Genomic DNA, 19,035 nt, shown 5'->3' with positions numbered 1-19,035 from the left:
CTGGACAAATTCTGGGCAAATCCGTGTTAGAGAACAACCCCATAATGGCTGTGGTGAAGGTGGTGGCCTAGCCTGGACCTTGGAGATCTCCTCTGAACCTAAACTGATGTGCAGCACTGGGAGGAGGTGTTATACAGTGGTTATAGCTGTGGGCTGGCCAGGCACAGGCCAGTCCAGCAACCTGGGCTCCCGGTTCGATTTCCAGCACTGTCACTAATGTGTGACTTTGGGTTAATTGCTGCTCCTCTCTGTGCTTTAGATCAGAGGAGGATTAATATCTCCAGCTTGACAGAGATTATAGGCAGGCCTGGTGGCACCACCTATGTGTCATGTTGCCTGTCCTGTCCCATTCAGACGTGCATCCTACAGGACTAAATTGGTTTAAACACGCATGTGTGTAAAGCAAATCTAGTTTGCTCCCAGCACTGTCATGGGTAAGCGGCTGATGCAGTATCATTTCCTGCACGCACAAGCCTTGTCACCCCACACGGCGCAGTGGCCAGCTGCCTGCTCACTTCTACCGCAGACCTGTTCTTTCGAGAGCCCCCAGGCACCAGGCGGGACAGCGGGCCCAGGACACCCTCCCAGCGCGCACACAGCCCCTGCAGGGAAATGGGCAAACAGCTCAGCCCATAGAGCGACGACTTCAGGCCCGCTCCGCCCCCCGCCCGTCGCGGGAAAGGGGGGGCGCTTGCCAAGCGGGATTCGCGTTGCCCGCCCCTTTGCGGGCAGCGTGCCAAGCCGTGCTGCCGGGAGCCAGCCAGGCCCGCGCCGGTTAATCCCGCATGGGAAGTGCCCCGCGGGCGGGGAAAGGGAGAGCTTGGCCTGCCAGTGGCCCGGGGGGGGGGTAGCGCGGGGAGATCCCTGGCTCCCCGCGGCGGGGGGCGGGGAAGGGCCGCAGCAGCAGCACCGCAGGCTGCAGGGGGCGGAGCGGCAGCGGGGGAATCCCAGCGGCAGCTGCCAGGGAGGCGGGGCTGGGCACACGGCCCATAGGCCCGGGGAGGCGGAGCGCTGCTGTCGGGCTAAACTGCTGGCTTTGCGCTCAGCCCCGGCTCTAGCTCCAGGCCGCTCGCCGGGCATGAGACCGCCGCGGCCCCTGCTTGCCTCCCGGCCAAGGACCGCGTCCCGGCCAGGCCTCTGAGCTCCCTGCCCCGCTCCCGCTTCCCTTTCACCCCGCCGGACCCCCCGTCCGAGATCCACCCACCCCGCCGGGTGCTCGGGGGGCGCCCGCCGACCTCGCGCCATGTCTGACCCGCGGGGCTCGGAGAGGAAGAAGGAGGCGCAGCAAGAGGGCTCGGAGCTGGAAGAGGGGCAATGTGACTCGGGCATCTACTCGATCCACTCCATCCGCTCCCTGCCCGGCCCGCCGGGGGAAGGGGAGCACCTCCCGGGCCTCGGGGACGCGCTGCGGGAGAAGGACTCCGGCCCCCTGGGCAAAGAGGGGCCCCGCGCTCTGGAAGCGGAGGAAAGGATCGACTCGTTGTACGGCTCAGCCTCCCTCACCGAGCCCCTGGCCGTGCTGGGGCAGCTCCCGGAGGAGGAAGCAGAAGTGGTGGAGGGGCAGCAGCTCGAGCCATTCGCCTACATCTCGGAGGATGGCGACACGTGAGTGACCCTGCGACCAGGGCCCTGCTCTGCCCCAGGCCCGGGCGGCGGGGAGGCTTGTTTCTGCAGCCCAGTTTTGCCTTTGGCCTGAGAAGGGGATCCGGTTAGTGCGGCTTGTGGTGGGGGCGGCTTTGCGTGTGGACACTAATCCCTTGGGAACCGAGCTGCTCCTCTCACACGGGGCCACGAAACGGCCATGGAGTGCTAATGGCTTCGGCCACCGCTGGTCTGCATTCAGTCACGTCGAGACCGGGGGTGCAGAGGTGGGCCAGGCTGTGTCCCATTCCCTAGCCTGTCCCTGGACTCCAAAGAGAACAAGCTGCAAGTCTTTCGAGATAGCCAGGTAGCTAGGTTGTAATTCGGTGGCTGCTAGTGGAAGAGTCCATGTCCTGTCACCCAGAGTCACCCTTTTCTCTTCTCCAGAGTCATAGGTAAGCTCTCCGCCCCAGTGAAATGAGCTGGATATTTATCAGCTCATCTAAGGTTAAACCAGAACAAGTCCCCATTTACTTCTCAGCTCTGGGAGGTGGGACATGCAGGCCGAGTGAGGGGTCTGGATGGGACGCATGGTCAGAATTATACAGAAATGCACGTGCCACTGAGAAGCTGAGTTTCTTCTTGTTTTGTGGCTACCGGGAAATGGGAAGCAGGTTCCATGTACAAAAATCTGTCCTTTTCACCTGTGAAAACTCAGAGTTCACAGTTCTGGCAGGAAAGGAGGATGTGTAAATATTTTAGACCGGTGTTTCCCAAACTTAAACCATTTGTATATTCTTTTTGGGATTTTGGCCTTATTGTTGTATCCCCCCTCCCAGTGCCGTCCCCATGTTTCTTTCCTGACTTTTAGTAATTTATTTTCTGTGGCCTCCCCTTGAAATCCTTTCGCATACCGCACTTTGGGAAACATGGTTTTAGTTTTAGATTGTAGCCACGTGATCAAATCAGCTTTATAGGGGAAGACCTGACTATGATACACTTTAGTTCCCTCTGTGCTGCTGAATGGTACCAAGGTGAGAGAACATGGGTCAGTTGGCTACAGTGCAGCATGTATCTCATGTTCCTTGACCTAAAATTCCTTATGCAGCTAACCTAAGGCTAGCAGGTTCTGTGGCAGAAGCCAATTCAGGTCTTACAAGGTGTTTGTTTCCCTGATGAGGCAGTTGCCTAATGCTGCATCTCTTCTCCTGTTACAGCTTTAGATGTTGTTAGCCTAAGGACTTGGCTACACTTGCAAATCAGATTGAGGTGTTGCACAGGGTTGTGAAAAATGTTGTGCCCTGAGCATGGTAGTTAGGTTGACCTAATCTCTGTAGTAAACAGCACTAGGTCAATGGAAGGTTTCATCATCCGGACAAGCCACAAAGTCACAGCATTTAGGAGGTGCCGGGTGATCATTGTTTTCCCTTCCCTATTGTGTCAAGAGGTGGAGTCAGTTGGAGAGGCTGCCTTTGCTGTATCTGGCTCCGTCTTATAGGGTGACTGAAGCCCGATGTGTATTACATTGGTATGACCAGACCCTGCTATAAGCCCTGAACTAACTGGAGAAGCCGTTAATCCAGGCTTGCACTTTTTGCAGCTTCCAACAGGAGGCAGCTTTCCAGCACTGTCTAAACAGCTGCAGCTGCGCATGTGCCCCTTCTCTCTCCTTTTCTGTGCCGTTTACAACAGGAAATCTATACCCAGTGAGGGGGAAACGATCTGCTACTTACAGCGAGGCCTTTGTGAGCTAGTGCTTAGAGAAGGGAGACCGAATTCAGTCTGCAGGGTATAACCCAGAGTTCAGATTCCTGCATTCTCTCCCGAAGTGTTGGAGGAAATGTTCTGTAGTGGTTAGAGCAGTGATGCTGGACTTCTGTCTGCTATTCCGAATGCACTTGGGCCTCATATTTTAAGAAGTGCTGAGCATTTGCAATTCCAGCTGAACTCTGTGGTTATACAAGTGCCCAGCACCTCCCTGTGCCTGTTCAGTTTTTCTGTGTGTAAAATGGGGCTGATAATACAGTACTTGCAAGGCTGAATGAACAAGGCCAGAGAGAGCCCAGGGTTATTTTACGTTGTTGTAGGGAGGCAGGCTAGGTGACCCAAAAGGCTTCTCCTGTGTCTGATTGTAGATGGTCCAGGAGCAAAAAGAGGAGAGTTGCAGTTGTCCCATTGTGTGTCCTGCTTTAATTCATCCTGGGAGGCAGAGCCTGAGTTAGCACTAGAAACTGAAGCTGATTCTTTCTCAGCAGGTTCATTGGGCAATAGCGCTTCCTTGTAACTGGTCTAATTATGAAAACATAAACGTTCTGGGCTTGGAGCTTGTAGTTCCTGTTTCCTCCACTGTCTGTGTTGATTCAGTCCTGGATCCTGAGTGGCCAAACCACTCATGGTCTGGTGGGGGAAAAATGTGCTTTGGGTGCCCAGTGCCTTTCCTGGCTCTTCAGCAATGATGTTCTTCCTATCTGTGATACAGTTTCCTATGGGCTTGCCTGAGATCCTGTGTCATTAGCCTGACACTTGGGATGAAAGTTCATCCGGGGAGACAGAGATCAACATGTTTACCAGCCACTTGAAATCCCATCAGGAGTCTCTGATGGAAACTTATGTCAAAGGAGTAGGTGTAATTGACATAGATTGAGGCAGTTGAGCCAAAAATTGGCTGTGCCTTTAGAACTGACCCAGCTTGACTCTGAAAACAAGATGGGACTCGGGTGATGCAGCAAGGGTCAATGCGTTAACCTGCCAGTCCTGGAGAAATGAGTCTGATCACAAGCAATATGTGTTCGGCTTCTATCTGATCCCTGGTTAACACATCTGAGTTGCAAATTCTGTTGTGTAATTGGTAGTTTCTGGCTTGGAGATGCCAGGAGCAGACTAGCAGGGGGACAGCAGGTGAAGACAGAGGGATATTGGCAGAGCTGAAATAGAGGGAATGCTGCCGGTCAAGAATGAGGGCTCAGCATAGTTACGGCGTGGGGTTATTCGAGGACTGCACTAGCAGGAGGTATTGCCATCCGGATTGAGGAATATCAAGGATGGTGGGTCAGGATTCTGCCACGATGTGTTGGCAGAACCGGCTGGGTGAGATTAAGTCCAAAGAATGGAATAGCGGGGCGACTACAGGCCACGGTGGAGGTATCTTGGCTGGGCTCTGCCTGGGGACGTGGCATGTGACCTGCTCCAGTGGTGGGCTGCTCCCACGTGCATTCCAGCATTAGCCTCGTAATCTCTGGCTTCTCCTGTTGAAATGACTGTCTGTTTCTGTTAAATTGGATCCCAGTGGACTGACTCTGTGAGCGTTAGAGCGGGGCTTTCCAGCCTGGGAAAGGCTTGGCTGCTGGTACTGGGTGGGCAGGCCAGAGAGTAATGGTTTATTTGTGTCCTGTGCTCCTAATGAACTTGCCCTGAGGAAACTCCCTGCCTCTCACCCTCACGAGGGATCTTCAAAAGGGAATGGGGGTAGAGCAGGCTGCCCATGATTTTTGGTGGGCGAGGATTTTCATTCGTGTTCCAGCTCTGGGCACCCGACCCCGTCCTCCCAACAAGGAGATGCTGATTGCATCCCCCACCCCGGTAGAGGCTGAGTGGATCAACTGGCATGGAGGTTATGCCTCAGCTTCTCCCATGTGTTCCAGGTATTTCCTCTTCCTGCTCTTACATTCTTGAGCTAATGCTCTGCTACAGCCAAAGCATGGCCCCCGGAATTCCCCAGGCCAAGGCCTACACCTCAGACGCCAGTATGTCTACTGGGCAATCTCCAACTGCACTTGAATGAACGGACTACATATCCCATCATGCGCTGCTTCATGTTGCCCTTGGTAAACTGGCTCATTGCATGGTGGGAGCCCTCATGCTCACAGAGTTCATACGTGTGGGAGAGCTTGCGGTTAGATGACAGCCAGTATCCCCATAGGAGGTGTCTGCAGCCCCCTCACTTGGGCAGAGCGCAGGGGACTTCAGCTCAGCAGTTGCCTGGGAAACAGACTTGGTGATTCCTTCAGATGGAAATGGAGCGGAGCTATTTTGCTAGCGCTGGAATCTGCCTGTGGTGTCTCAGAGGAGGAGGGGAAGCCTTACTTCCTCCCTCCCCAGGAGCGTGGTTACTTCCGTGCCTGCTGATGTGAAATCACGTGCTGGGGAATGGGGTTGATAACCAGAGTCAGGATGGATTCATGAGTTAATTCAGCTCCCAGCCCCAGGGGGAATGCAGGTTTAGTCTCCTCCTTGCGGCGAGGTGAGGTAATGAGAGTTGCCTATGGCTAAGGCTGCTGAGAATTTTGCTTGCCTTGCCTGGGACATGTGGCTCTGGCCTGCTTGTGGCTGTTTAGTAATCAGTGGGCCTTGTGCACCCCAGCTGAGTGTCTCTGATGCAGACAAAGTCAGCCACCGCCCACGGTGACCAAAAGCTAGAGACCAACTGCTAGCCCTGGACCTTGAGCTGTGCTGTCTTGCAGCAGTGTGGCTGAGGTAGTTCACATTCAAAGTCACTACTCCTACACTACCACTCACTTATCCTCTCTAGTAGGGCGTTGATAGTGCTGATTGTGCCCTTCAGTTTCACACCACAGTATGTGCAAAAGGGGGAGTAGGAGAGTCTCTGAGGCTGGGAGAAGCCAGGGTAGGCTTGATGGAGTTCAAAGAGGGAAAAGTAACAAAGGGTGGGGGTGGGGCTGATTCATCGAGAATGATTTTAAAAAGTCTGGCTGTGGATGACTGGTGAAGCTGTGAGAACCTGCCAACCTTTGCTGCCCAGGAAGGGAGGGGATGGGATGGAAATAACCAAATGGAGATTTAAGCTGAATCTCAGAAATGCTTCCAGACACTGAGACACATTAGGCTGTGACTGGCTCCCCGGGGAAGGTTTAGCAGCCTCAGTAGCTCAAGATCAAACTGCAGTAAGTGAACGTTAGGGACCAGTCCTTCCCTGGCCCCTGCAAGACTGGATGGTCCAACAAGGCTCTCCTTCTTTACCACCTATGATTCTTTCTCTTCAGCTGGTCAGACAGAAGGCATAATGTCCTCTTCAAGTGGGGTTTGTCATCGTGACTGACTGTCTCTTGTTTCGAGCGGTCTGGAGCCAGAGGTGCTAGTGTCTTTCTATGCTGCTGACCACATGTCCAGGTAGCCTGTTCACCAAGGGCATCACTAGGCTGCATGTTCTGCTGCTGCTTTACATGTTCTGGGCTGTGCGTGCAGGGGATTCAGGACGCTAGGTGCTCGAAGGGACACTCCCAGCTCTAGGCTTAAGTAGGCTAAACCCAACAAAATGCTAGTAAATCGGCAACCGGGAACAATTCTGGGATTTAGTGGGGCTTCTCTGTCCTAAATTCCCCAGGCCAGATTCTGCCACCCTTGTATTAGATCTGATGTTATCATCCTGTTGATACCAGCGGGGCTGCTTGCAGAGGAAGGTACCACTTGGCATGAGTAAGATTAGCCCAGTCTGAATTGTTGGTGCTTGTGCATCCATTTTTCACACCTTCTTCGCTCCTCTATTCTGGGATTCTCCCCACATGCCACTGATTTTAGTAATCTTAAAATTCTGCCCTTCTGTGGGGTTTGGGGTGGTAGGATCACTCATTTCTATTCCTCATTGAAAGGCCATGAAGAGGCCTCTTGCTTCCATTTTGCTCTCTGACTCTCTTCTCTTGTTTCCCAGAAGGTACTAGTTGCAGATGCTCTTCCCAATGGCAGGCCAGAAGGCTACAGGAAAGGTTGGCTTGGGGTATATGCTCATGCAGCAGTATCCATGCCCAGGCCTAGAAAAATATGCCTTAGGCTACGCCAGCAAGCCAGGCTGAAACATATCAGTGCTTCAAGCCACAGCTCTTCCTGCCTGGTTTCTTGATGGGTGGGTACCACAGCTACTTGAAGTCCAAAGACACCAGTCTCCATCTGGCTGAATTCTGTGCCACCCCCAAATCAGTCAGTCCGTGCTGGGCCCCTCCTCCGAAAAGCATTTGCTGCCATCTCCCGACTCTCACGCAGCAGGTGAATTCTTGGGAGCCTCACAAGGTCAGCGTATGCTGGCTCCCCAAGAAGGGCTCTTAGCTGGGGGGGTACGATGAGAGAGGGGGGCTGAGTTTCCTGTGTTCACGAATCAGAGGGTTGCCTGCCTGAAAACTGAGCAGAGGACTCTGGGCTGCATGGCCTCTGCTACAGGACCCGCTCTCGCATGAAGAGCCTTACGCTGGGGTGGTTTGGCTTCCCAGCTCCAGGTGCTGGGGGCAATGCCCCTTCCCCCAGCATTGAGCAGCATTGGTGCTGTCTCTCTGCACGTCATTGCGTTGGTCACACGGGGGTCACACCTCACTTCTGTAAAAGTTTCCAGCAGAGTTTCCATCTTGGCCGGGTGAGTGGATTTTTCATGCCCAGCTCCTGTCCCTAGCAGGGAACTTTCCATTCACCATTATCCTCTGCTTTTCTCTTTCTCTCAAGCCACCTCCTGCTGTTAAAAGTGTGAGTTAGGGATCGATGGGCATCGGCAGATATGTATCTGGGGAGAACCGGAATGGTGGGTATGGCAGAGGCTGTGGGGCAGAATGAGGTGGGCCCTCAGATCTGGGAGCGGCAGGCAGAGCTCAGGACTGTGCTAGCGGAGGTGCTGCAGCTCAGGCGTGAGAGGCCTTGGCGGAGTTCTGTGGCAAAGGTTCCTGCTGGTCAGTTTCAGTTCTCTGAGGAAGGGGTTTGCAGGGCAGGTTTGGGCTAGCCTGGGAGAACAGGATAAGTGGAATTCCCCTGCTGCTTTCCTCTGGAATGTGTGCTCTGCTTTCCAAATCTTCCTGCTGCTGGACCCGTTTCCTACTTTCCTCCCATGAACAGCCAAGTGTCTTCTGGGGGCGTGATTTCCCATGCCTTTGCTGGGGGAGTGCCTGGAGCAGGGTGTGAATTTTCTCTTTAACCTGCAAGCAGGAAGAGGGAGTGGGGTGGGGAGAGCAGTTGTAGGACAGATCTAGTCAGAAGTCTGATCCTTGGTTCTGGATACCTATAGGCTGCATGGATGAATGCGACTGCCAGGAAGTGCTGCCCAATTGGGGTTTGTATTACCAACTCCATTTCGCAGAGGAGAGGCTGAGGCACAAAGCCAAAGTGTTTTCCCCGGGGTCTGATAGCAAGGCAATGGTGGAGCTGAGAACAGACCAGTATTCGAGTCCCGTACTTCAACCGCAATGAGTCTGTGGTGATGCTAGTGGTATTTTTGCCACGGGATTGGGATTACCCTCCCAGTGAGTCAGCCACCTCCCTTTGTTTATCATGGATTCAGTTCCAGTCCTCCTTCCGCCACTTTTTCCCTGTGGGGCAGGGCACAGAGCCATTCAACGCTCTGCATAAAATCAGCCTGCAGTGTAATTAACCTGGGACCAGCCAAGATGTCACAGGTTTTGTTGCATACTAAGCCCACTGGGAGCGTCTCTGGATTAGAGCTCAGACTCTCCTGCTCCAACTGGGTCTCTCCTGGTTAAACTAAAGATAATCTCCATGAGCGATTCATGGGTTTCAATGCCCATGTGGCTTGATGGGAGAGAAGAGGGAGCAGTACAGATGCTATGACCCACATGCGAGTGCTCTGAATTCCATGCAGCAGAGAATGGTGATGAATGTATGTTTTCATCTGTGCTCCTGCTTTGCCTGTCCAACTAGTTTGTTTCAAGATTGATTCCATTACAGCCGAACCTAGAGGGCTCCAGCTGAGATCACACCTAACACGGTGGAGCCCCAGGACAAACACAAAGTGAGCGCTTTGAATAGAGGAGGGAGACAAATGGTGTGAGAGGAAATGGAGGCTGAAGAAGGGGAAGGGTCCCCTTGCCTGAGATCCCCGAGAATGCTGATGGGAGATCTGACTGCCAGTTGAATGACCGGTCCACAGGGCCATGTTACCCTTTGGGTTCCATCACCCCCTCTAGCTGCCCTCCTGCACGCATCCCTTTGCCCAGTGCAGCCACCTGTTATGTCAGTCCTCCACAACCGGTAGTGTTGAGGGGGAACAAGCTGATGGGAGGAAGAGAGAGGGGCAGAGTTAAGGGTGCAGTGTCTGGTCAGTGGTGTACGGTAGCCGTGGCAACAGGCCGGTGCAGTCCTGTAGGTGAAGGAGTAGAGGGTATATTTTGCTCAGTGGATTGCCTGCCCATTTCCTTGCTTTTGGGCAGGTGTGAGCTGGGGGCAAGCTCAGCGGCTTTGCAATGAAGCCTTCTTTAGGGTAATAATATATCCTGCGACTGACATGACTGGAGCAACAGGAGGGTGAGGAGATAGCTTTTACTAGGCTGTTGGCGAGCGCTACCTAGAGCTCTTCTTCAGGTCTGAGTTTGGTGTTGTCCTCTTGACTGTGGGCCAGGCAGCTGGTCGGACCAGTGGTGTTCTCAGAGCTGCTGCATGGTCATTGCTGGCAATATTGAGGCCTAGGAAGGCGTAAGGCTGAGGTCTCTGGGCCTCATGTGGTGCAGGGTCAGGGGGTTTCCACTCTGGCACAAGATAAACTCGACCCCTTGCTTGCGTCATTATGACACCTCACTCTGTACCATGGGCTGAGGCAGCATCTTCTCATGCCGCTGGCTCATCCCTCCACTCTGGTTCTGCACACTGAGGGCATGAGGCCGCTGGGCTTTCTGTGCCTGTTTCAGGAAGTTGAGGACTGGCTGCCACGTGATAACGGGGGAACAAGTGTGGATATGAGACAGGGGAGGGGAAATGCTCCCAACTAGGTATGGACCTGACCTCTTGGCAAAAGTCCAGGCACCGCACCAGCGGCAGCACTAAGAGCAGTGCCTTTACACAGTGGACCTCAGAGCTCGAGCAGTCTGGGAAGGTGGGTGCTTCTGTACCCTCCGGTTCAAGGGCAGAGGAGGCGAGTCCCCTCGCTCAGTCAGGGTCATGCAGCACAGCCGCCTCCACCCCAACTCTCTACCCAGAGCTGGGGGCGGATTGCCAGACTCGGGGTTTCAGCCATCAGCGTGTGACTGGCCCACCTTTCCCCAGCTCCCAGCTCTGGGGATGACGTGGCGTGTGCGTTGGAGGGCTGGGGGATTCCTGTGAGGGGGCTGGCTTGGTAGGAATGGCAGCGGGCACCATGTACGTTCATACCTGGCCTGGCCTCAGTCCCCTGGGAGCTGCTTGGCGCTGAAAAGTGAAAGCGGCAGAAGTTTAAAGTTCAGTCAGAATTGCCCTGGAAAGTCCCGGCTTGGCTAGCGTGTACCTGCTGAGGAGCAAGGCCCTGCCCACAGCCCTGCTGAGCACAGGGGACTGGGAGGGATGCTGGGGGCAGCTGGCTTATAGAAACAGGGGCTGTCCCTGGTCAGTGGGGGAAGGAGGCCCAGATGCAGGAGCCACCAGGGACCTTGTCTGGACTGAGCTCCCAGCACACTTTCCCTGGGGTTGGTAATGGTGCAGTTGCTGAGCAGATGGGGCCATGTGCTTTCGCTGATGCTGGCTGAGCTACACCCAGCTCTGCTAATGCCCCTCTGTCCTGATCAGTGCCCCTTTCCAGTGTTGTCCAGTGGAAACCCTGCATGTTTCCTCCCCCCCAGCCCCGACAGCCAGCGGCTGGTTCCAGTAGGTATTTTCCTGGCTGAATGCCCCCTTCCCTCCCACAGCTGTCAGTTGTTCTTTCCCCTATGCTGGGAGCACTGGCTGTGCAGGAGGCCCCTTCCTGCACCCCCATTTGTTGCTCAAAGGGTGGGCAGCCGCTCCCTCCCGTGCTGCAAGGGAATTCCCCATGCCCATGTGACCTGGGGCTTCCCCTGGGACAGTGCAGCAGAACACAGATGCTTGGCTTGCCTCTTCCTTCTGCCTGATGGGGACCAGCTTGAGGTGGGACCCCAGGCTGTTGACAGACCCACGCTTCTGTCCCAGGGAAATGCCCCTAAGCAGGCACCAAAGTCACCCTGTGTAGAACTCCTCCAAACCAAGCCCACCCCTCCACCACTCTGCAATAGCCTAGTTACATCAGCTACCAGGCCCACTGCGCTGTTCTGGGCACCTGTCCTTCCCTCGGGGGCCCCCAAGACTCCAGCCTTTTCCCTGCAGTGGTCACCGTGGGGGAGCTGCTGAGATCAGACTGGCTGGGGTGCCCCCAATGAGTGCGTAACACCCCTTGTCTCACCCTGAACAGCAGCTTCTGCTTGTTTGGCCCTGGTGGCACGTGGGCTGGGAGCAGATGATGAAAGCTGAGCCCTGTCAGGATGGTCCGTGGCTGGCAGGGGCTGGGGAGCATGGGGAAGAACCTGTCTCTTCTATAACTTCCCTTGGGGGCTCCTCAGTGCAGTTGGTGCCCCAGTGGTACCTGCCTGATCCCACCTGCAGCCGGTCAGAAGTTTGTGAGACCCCAAGCTGGCCATTCCTGGCCCCCAGGCCCAGTTACTGCAATGCACGGTGAAGTCCCGGGCCCTGAGAGAGAGCGGGTCCCTTATAGATCCCCCACCCCCATGACTGCATCAGCCCAGTGCACTGCTCTGCAGGCAATGCAGAGCTTGGTTCAAGGACGCTGTCGTGGTGTTCAGACCTACCCGAAGGTCGGGCCTAGCTCCCCCAGTGAGCCGTCCCCCACCACGTGGGAGATGGTGCACTCACAGGAGCTGGCCTTGGCCTGGAACTGGCTCCCACAGGAGATAAGAGACCTCACTGTGATCAGAATGAAATGCAAAACCTGCCTCTGACTTAGCCTGTCGCACACATGCAGCCACCCCCTCAGTCTCACCCCTCACACACCCCATGCGCTAACCCAGCTCTCAGCCCGACAAGCCAGGAACAAGGCCTTGAAGCCAGACTGCTGGTGCTGTTTCAACCTTTAGGTACCTTGGGAGTGCTGAGAGACACGTGGCTGAGGGCCAGGTCTGGCTAAAGAGGGTGCTCACAAGGGGGTTCATGGCTCTGCTTGGGGGTGGCTTTTGGCGCTGAAATAATGACAGGCTCTCTCTGCAGGGCTGGAAATTCCCTTCAGGTCTCTCACTCTTGTTCTGACTGCGTGAGTGCTCAGGGTGCGACAAGGACCGGTGTGAAACTTGCACGAGTGCGGCTCATGGGCTCTCACACGTGTCTCTTGATGTCTGGGGCCCCGGGCCCCAATCTTCTGTGCAGATTTCTGTGGGGGCTGAGAGTTGGGCCCCAGTGGGGCAGCTGGGTCCAGCAGTGGAGGGTGCTGAGTCCTGGGAGGTACAGTTCAATCGGTCCACCGCACTCCCTAACCCAGCTCTGCGCGTGGGGGGAGGGTGGGGGCTGGGGAGCCAGAGCTGGCTTTTCTCTGTCCTCCTGCAGAGCCTGGCCCAGCTCATTTGCAGACCGGTCTGAGCTGGGGCAGCCACTCTCCCCCAGTGGGTGCTGGCATTTTGCAAAAATCCAGCTCTGGGTGATGCCCTAGTCCCGAAAATGGCAAGTGGTCTTCAGCCAGTGTCCTGCTTCCCTCCCTGGGCTGTGTCCCACGCCCCTGTCATCTGCCCTTGAGCCAGGAAAACAGAAGTGCTGTGGCTGCAGGGAGGGGGAGGAGTGGAATTCCCCTTGCAGCTGGCGCTAGGTTGTGGTTCCCTTGTGGCAGCATCTCCCTGGGCCTGGGGGAGGTTTTCCAGGCTCCCTTGGCCCTCGGGTTCGGGTCCTGGCAGGAAGGACTCTGCCCTGCCTGCTTCTGAGAGTCTAGGATAGATTGCTGGGTCTGGTGCTGGAGGGCTGAGTCCTGAGGGGCTCTGCAGGGGGTATAAGGATCCCCTCCCTCACGCTGCCCACAGGAGGTGGGATTCAGTCTCATCCTTGGCTCACTCTCCCCATCCTGCCAGCTCAGCAGCCACGGGTCTCCATTGCCTGTGGAGCTCTTTGGACTCTTAGGATGACCATCCTTCGTCGCCGGCTGCCTCCCTCTGAGCCTCACTCTGTGTGCCTGTCTGGAGCATGGGGGATGCTGGCTAGCTGCAGTGGGGGTGACTGTACTGGGTCCTGGGGTCCTGAGCTCAGGTGGGGACCGCTTGGGGCAGCAAAGAGTGTGTTGGGGTCACATGATACCACACTGGCAAAGGGGAAGCCCCCTGGCTCTGGGCCATAGAACTGCCACTAGTGGGACCTGGGCCTGCCCCATGCAGGAGGATCCTGCCGCCCTGCCCATGCTGGGTGAGCGGTTTGGAGCGTGACTGTCACTGAGCCTCTTTCTCTACGTGGCCCATGTTGGCAGGGAGCTCACGGTTCCTTTTGCCCAACACCTGGGACTGGGCATCTTGGGATCTGCCTCCCTGGCTGGGGACTTGGCAGCACCAGGCTGATGTGGCCTGGGCATGGAAGGGTTCCTCTCCCTGCTCTGGGGGGGGAGTGTGGCCATGTTTGTCTCTCTCTTGGGGAGTGGTATGGGAACCGCCGCACTGACCCATTGTCCCTTCCCTGTGCAGGCTGCTGCACCTGGCAATCATCCACAGCTTCCCGGCGCTAGCTTTGTGCTGCATCGCCCAGCTGCCCAGGGAGGTGCTAGAGATCCAGAACGATTTGTTCCAGGTACGTGCTGGGGGTGGAAATGGGGGTGTGCTCCAGTCCAGGTCATCCCCTGCCAGCCCTCAGAGGGACTTGTCCAGCACCACCGCTCCCCACACAGCCCAGCCCCGGCCCTGTTCCTCATGCCCCATGCCTGGGTCTGCGACTCTTACCCCAGGGGCGGCTGCAGGTGTCTGCTTTCAGCTACAGCACCCAATCACGTAAGCCTTCAGCCAGCCACATTGTTAGCAGAGGCCCCAAGCCATCAGGAGCATCCCTGGGGTGGAGCTGCCAGGATCTCCCCGTACCCCTAATGAGGATGGCTATGTTCCCCCTTCCCTCCCCCGGGGGGACTCCGGGGTTGGTGGCTTACACTGTTGCTATGGGCCCTGCATGGGATGGCCCATTGTCAGGTGGCCCCGCTGTCACCCCTTGCCAACTGCCCCACCCTGTGGGCCCCCCAAGCAGCCTCTAACCTCTCACTGTCGTGCTGCCTGCAGACCCCACTTCACCTGGCTGTCTTCCTGGAGCAGCCCACCGTGGTGCGGGCACTCATCCACAAAGGGGTCAGCCTGACCCTGCAGGACCGCAATGGCAACACCCCTCTTCATGTGGCCTGCGAGCAGCAGAACATAGAGTGTTCCAAGCAGCTCCTGGAGCCAACCCTCAGGGAGAGCACACAGCCTCGAAGCAGCCCGCAGGACCTGCAACTCCAGAACTGGCAAGGTGAGGCGCAAGGCAGGGGTGCCGGATGTGGCAACCGGCTGCAGCGTAGGTGTGCGGTGGGGGCGAGGCTCCATGCTGAGCTGCTCTGGCCACAGACCAGCCTTTTGTTCTGTTTGTGCTGGGCTGGCGCTCCAAACACTGCAGGGATACAGTGCAGTAATAGTGGCCTCTGAATCTCTCTCTTCCCCAGGCTTGGCCTGTCTGCACATCAGCACCCTGAAGGGGAATCTGCAGTTGATGGAACTGCTGCTGCAGAGTGGAGCTGACATCAATGTCCAGGTAGTACCTGGACCGCCCTGGCACTGCCAGCTGTACTGCTCTGGGCACCTTTGCCAGCTCAGTGTCCCGAGGTGTCCCTCTAGTCTCCCAGTTCAGGGATCTGGCTGGTGCTCAGGCTGGTTCCCCAGGCAGAAGATTTCATGGGGTGCAGGCACTGACAGGCACCAGGTTTGCAGGTGGAGTTACCCAGTTCCCTGCCATGGCTCCCCTAAGCAGAGAGGGAAACCTCTCCAGATCGGCTGGGAGCAGGCTGGGGCCAGCAGGTCCCCAGATGCTAGGGGAGGCGCCCATTGTGATGCAGCCTGTGTGCCCCATCGGGGTTCCCTCCCATTGTCGTGTGCCCTACACTGGTGGCTGGCGGCTGGCGGGGGAGGGCAGCGATGGGCCCATTCTAACGCCCAGTGCACGTCCGGTTCCAGGATGGTACAAGCGGGAAGACACCCCTGCACCTGGCAGTGGAGAGCCGTGACCACAAGGCAGTCAAGTACCTGCTCAGCAAGGGGGCCCATGTGGACGCACTGATGTACAACGGCTGCACCCCACTACACCTGGCTGTGGGCAGGAAGGACGCCGCCATGGCGGCCATATTGTACCACTCGGGGGCTGACACCCTGCTGAGGAACATGGAAGATGAGACCGCCCAGGACCTCGCCGACGGCAATGATGACGTGAGTCCATCCACACGCTCCCCTGGGGGGAAACCTGTGGTGGGGCACCCCGTGCGCTGGCTCTGGCCCTGACACAGGAGTGCTGGAGGTGGTGGCTATGCCCAGCACAGCAGGCAGTGCCGTAGGGCTCAGGGTGGGAGCGGCACCTGAGGGGAACTTGCCATTGTGCTGCCTGTCCCTATCCCGCTCACAGGGGCATGACGACGGGCTGGGTACCTCATCAGCACTAGCCGCATTCGCTGTGCTGTCCCTTGGGGTGCCTGGGGCTGGCTGGGCAATGTAGGCCCTGGCTCCAGCTGGACTCCGTCCCCAGGGCGTGTTTTCCCCCTTGCCTGTCAGGGAGGTGCTAACCTGGCTTCTCCTGGCCCTTTGCCTTGGCAGCTCCTCGCCCTCCTGCCCTTCGATGACCTGAAGATCTCAGGGAAGCTGGTGGTGTGCTCCGACTGAGTGACCAGACTGACCAACTGAGGGGGCTGCCCCTGCACCCCAGGGGGCCTCACCTGCCCAGCCTTCGCACTACAGCTGGCAGGAGCAGAGCCAGCTCAGGAAATCCTTCCCCCTGTAGCAGCCTGCGTGGACCCCAGCTCTCCGCCCAAACGCCCTTGCCCTGAGCAGGTGGCAGTTGGAAGAAGTTGGCAGCTTGGGGGGGCTGCTTGTGACCCTGGAACGGTGCCTCAGGACTGGGGCTGGATCTTTCCCCTGCCTGCGACAGGAGCAGCCAGCCGGAGACTCCAGTCTTGGACTGTATGGAGGAGCAACTGGGAGAAGGTTTCCTGGTCCCAGACTGTGCGGTGGGGCGTGCTGTCCCCCCTTCCCTGCCACTGCTGGAGCAGTTTCAGGGTCTCTCACTGCCCAGGCTCTGGGTCTCGTGTTTTTCCCCTAGTGAGCACTGGAGGTTGCACACTTTGGCTCTTTGTGGCTTTGAAGGCTTCAGCTCCCTCAGGAGCAGAATTGCTGCCTACCCCAGCCAGGCCCTCTCCAACGGGGGGCTGGGGCAGCCCAGAGATGGAGATGAACAATCCTCCTCCTCGTGCAGGTGGGCTAGGTTGGGAGGTACAGAAACCAGGGCAGGTCCGTTTCCCTCTTCTCACGGAAGTCCCATCCCCTGCTCCCTGGGATTCCCTGGCTCCCTGCAAGAGCCCAGCTTGACTAATAATACTCGCTGCTTGGGCATTTCCAGCCTGCTAGCCTAGGACTCTCAGCGGGAGGGGGAACTCGGAGACCTGGGTCTCACCTCCCAGCTCCGCTGCTAAGTAGGTGTGTTGCCCTGGACAAAGTGCGTTTCCCGGCTGTGCCCCTCCGTTTTCCTCTCTTGATGATTAGTCATTTCCTCTCCTGGGGCTGCCACATTTCTCCCCTCCCCACCCGCAAGGCGGCTGCCACTCTGTGGCGCTTGGGAGCTGGCAGGTGGGGAGCTGTGGAAGTGGGAGCAGGTTTGCAGCCCTCAGAGCCTGTGACCCCATTGGAGCTGGTGACATTCTCAGCTTGCTGCTTCGGAATGGCTGTTACTTGCATGGGGGCAAATCCTGGATGGTGCCACCTCCGAGGAGGTGCTGGAGAGCCCAATCCTTCCTTCCCAGTTCTTGGAAGGCAGCTGCAATGGAGTTCGCCAGGAAAAGCTGTGAAACCTCTTAGCAAGCACTTTGGGAGCCTCAGTGGAGCCTCTGAGCTGCTCCAAATCATGGGCTGGATTTCACTCTCTCTTGCAGCTTAGCATTTATTCACACCATGCTGTGGACACCACTGTGTTGAGTTTAGCGGCCTCAGCCAAAATCTAGTGGCAGTAGCCCTGGGCTGCTCAGATTGGCTCCGTCTTCCTTTTGATGCAATTGGCAGGTCTGCCCAGGAGAGGCCTAGGACTGGACAAGCAGGAAGAGCTGTGGCTGGGGAACAAGGGTTAGCAGTAGAGTCAGGACTACAACAGTGGAGGTGGTGGGGGGAGGTGAGAGAAGAGCTAGAGGGATTTTTTTTTGAGTGTGGAGCCTTTTAAAACAAGCGTCTCCAACAGTCTGTTCTGTGCTGCTGCCTCGTGGCTGTTGCTGGCATTGCGGCTCCCCCCACATTGCTGTTTTACTAGGGCTCACTATGTGTCTGATTCTCAATGCTGAGCCCCTGGCAAGGTGTGGTTTGCTGAATGCTCTCATGCCTGTGACAAGGGAGCCCTGGCCTCGTACTTGGGAAGCATGGGGGGGCCTGAACTGTTGCTGGTGGTTAGGGAAGGGCCATTCAAATGTTACTTAAAGAATAAAAGGATCAGTCCTCTGGCAAACAGACTCCATGCTGATGCTTCCCCCCCGCCCCCGCGTGACTCTGTATAGAGGGATTGGCCAGCCTGGGGGCTCAGCCCCTAAAGGAAGCACTCTGGGAGCTGGGGTGAAGTTGTGGCACCACCCTACTGCCTGTGCTGGAGCTGTGATTCTGAAAGCGTTTGTGCCCTAAGCTGGCTGCTGGAGACTGACTGTCGGTGTGCTGGGATGGTGGGTGGAGAATTCTTGGTGCCAGCCTGGCACGTCGGACACTCGGGCCTTGTCCCAAAGGCAGACAAACCGCCTGGGCCTTCACCACTGCAGGGATGTGTTGGCTGAGCTGCACTTGGTCATTCCAAACAGCTTTTTGCAGGAGCCTGTGCAGCTCAGAGGACTGAAGTGGAGAGAGCAGGGGCCTGGAAGTGGCAGTCAGAGCTTCTGGGCTTGAGTCTCACCAGCTGGGGGGAAGTAGGGTCTGGTGTGTCTCAAACTGGGTGACTGGGCAACAGAATGCCTGATGAAATTAATCTTTAGTAAATGCAATGAAATGCGCATTGGAAAACATAACCCCAATTATACATGCAAGCTGCTGGGGTCCATTAGCTGTGATGATTCAAGAAAGAGAAGTCAGAGTCTCCAGGCTTAGTTTTCTGAAAACATCTGCTCTGTGTGCAGTGGCAGTATTGAAGGGGAGGAAAAACAGTTAAACCATTAGGAAAGGGATAGATAATCAATCAGAAAGTATGATGCAGCTATAGCAGCTCCTGTTATACCCCAACCTGTTGTTACATCCAGACTCTTCTGGTTGCTCCATCTCAAAGATACAGAGCAGGGCATCAAAAATAAGAGTATGGAGGAGCATGATCCTGTTAATTTAAACACCAACCCTTCCCCAAAGTCACAGTCTCTCTGGATGGTGGTTGCTGCATACCAGCATCTGACAGCTCTGGTCCTGGGGGTGAGTTCCTCAGGTCTTTTCCCTTCTTCTGGCTGTTGCTCTTCTTTGAGGACAGATGAACAAGAATGGGACTTTTCAGCTTTAAAAAGAGAAGACGGAAGGCAAACAAACCGACTAGGCCTTCACC

General features: G+C 56.4%; 1 protein-coding gene across 1 annotated transcript; it reads left to right on the top strand.

The window, feature by feature from the left end:
- The first annotated feature begins 963 nt into the window (after positions 1–963).
- On the top strand, positions 964–18,054 carry NFKBIE (NFKB inhibitor epsilon). The gene is made up of 6 exons (XM_074988557.1): positions 964–1,605; positions 13,953–14,055; positions 14,532–14,757; positions 14,948–15,036; positions 15,456–15,704; positions 16,086–18,054. The coding sequence occupies exons 1-6, from the start codon at positions 1,244–1,246 to the stop codon at positions 16,149–16,151; spliced, it is 1,095 nt and encodes a 364-aa protein (XP_074844658.1). The 5' UTR covers positions 964–1,243; the 3' UTR covers positions 16,152–18,054.
- The last annotated feature ends 981 nt before the right edge of the window (positions 18,055–19,035 follow it).

This window comes from Carettochelys insculpta, chromosome 3 (genome assembly GCF_033958435.1).
Source record: "Carettochelys insculpta isolate YL-2023 chromosome 3, ASM3395843v1, whole genome shotgun sequence".
NCBI classification, from domain to species: domain Eukaryota; kingdom Metazoa; phylum Chordata; order Testudines; family Carettochelyidae; genus Carettochelys; species Carettochelys insculpta.
The sequence above is the reverse complement of the archived record's forward strand: the minus strand, read 5'-3'. Positions and strand labels throughout refer to the sequence as shown.

Bases quoted from the DNA above. Each gene is read 5' to 3' on its own strand.
- NFKBIE (XM_074988557.1), top strand. From the start codon at position 1,244: ATGTCTGACCCGCGGGGCTCGGAGAGGAAGAAGGAGGCGCAGCAAGAG. The intron at 1,606-13,952 runs GTGAGTGACCCT...TTCCCTGTGCAG, and splicing joins ATCTCGGAGGATGGCGACAC to GCTGCTGCACCTGGCAATCA. The intron at 14,758-14,947 runs GTGAGGCGCAAG...TCTCTTCCCCAG, and splicing joins GCAACTCCAGAACTGGCAAG to GCTTGGCCTGTCTGCACATC.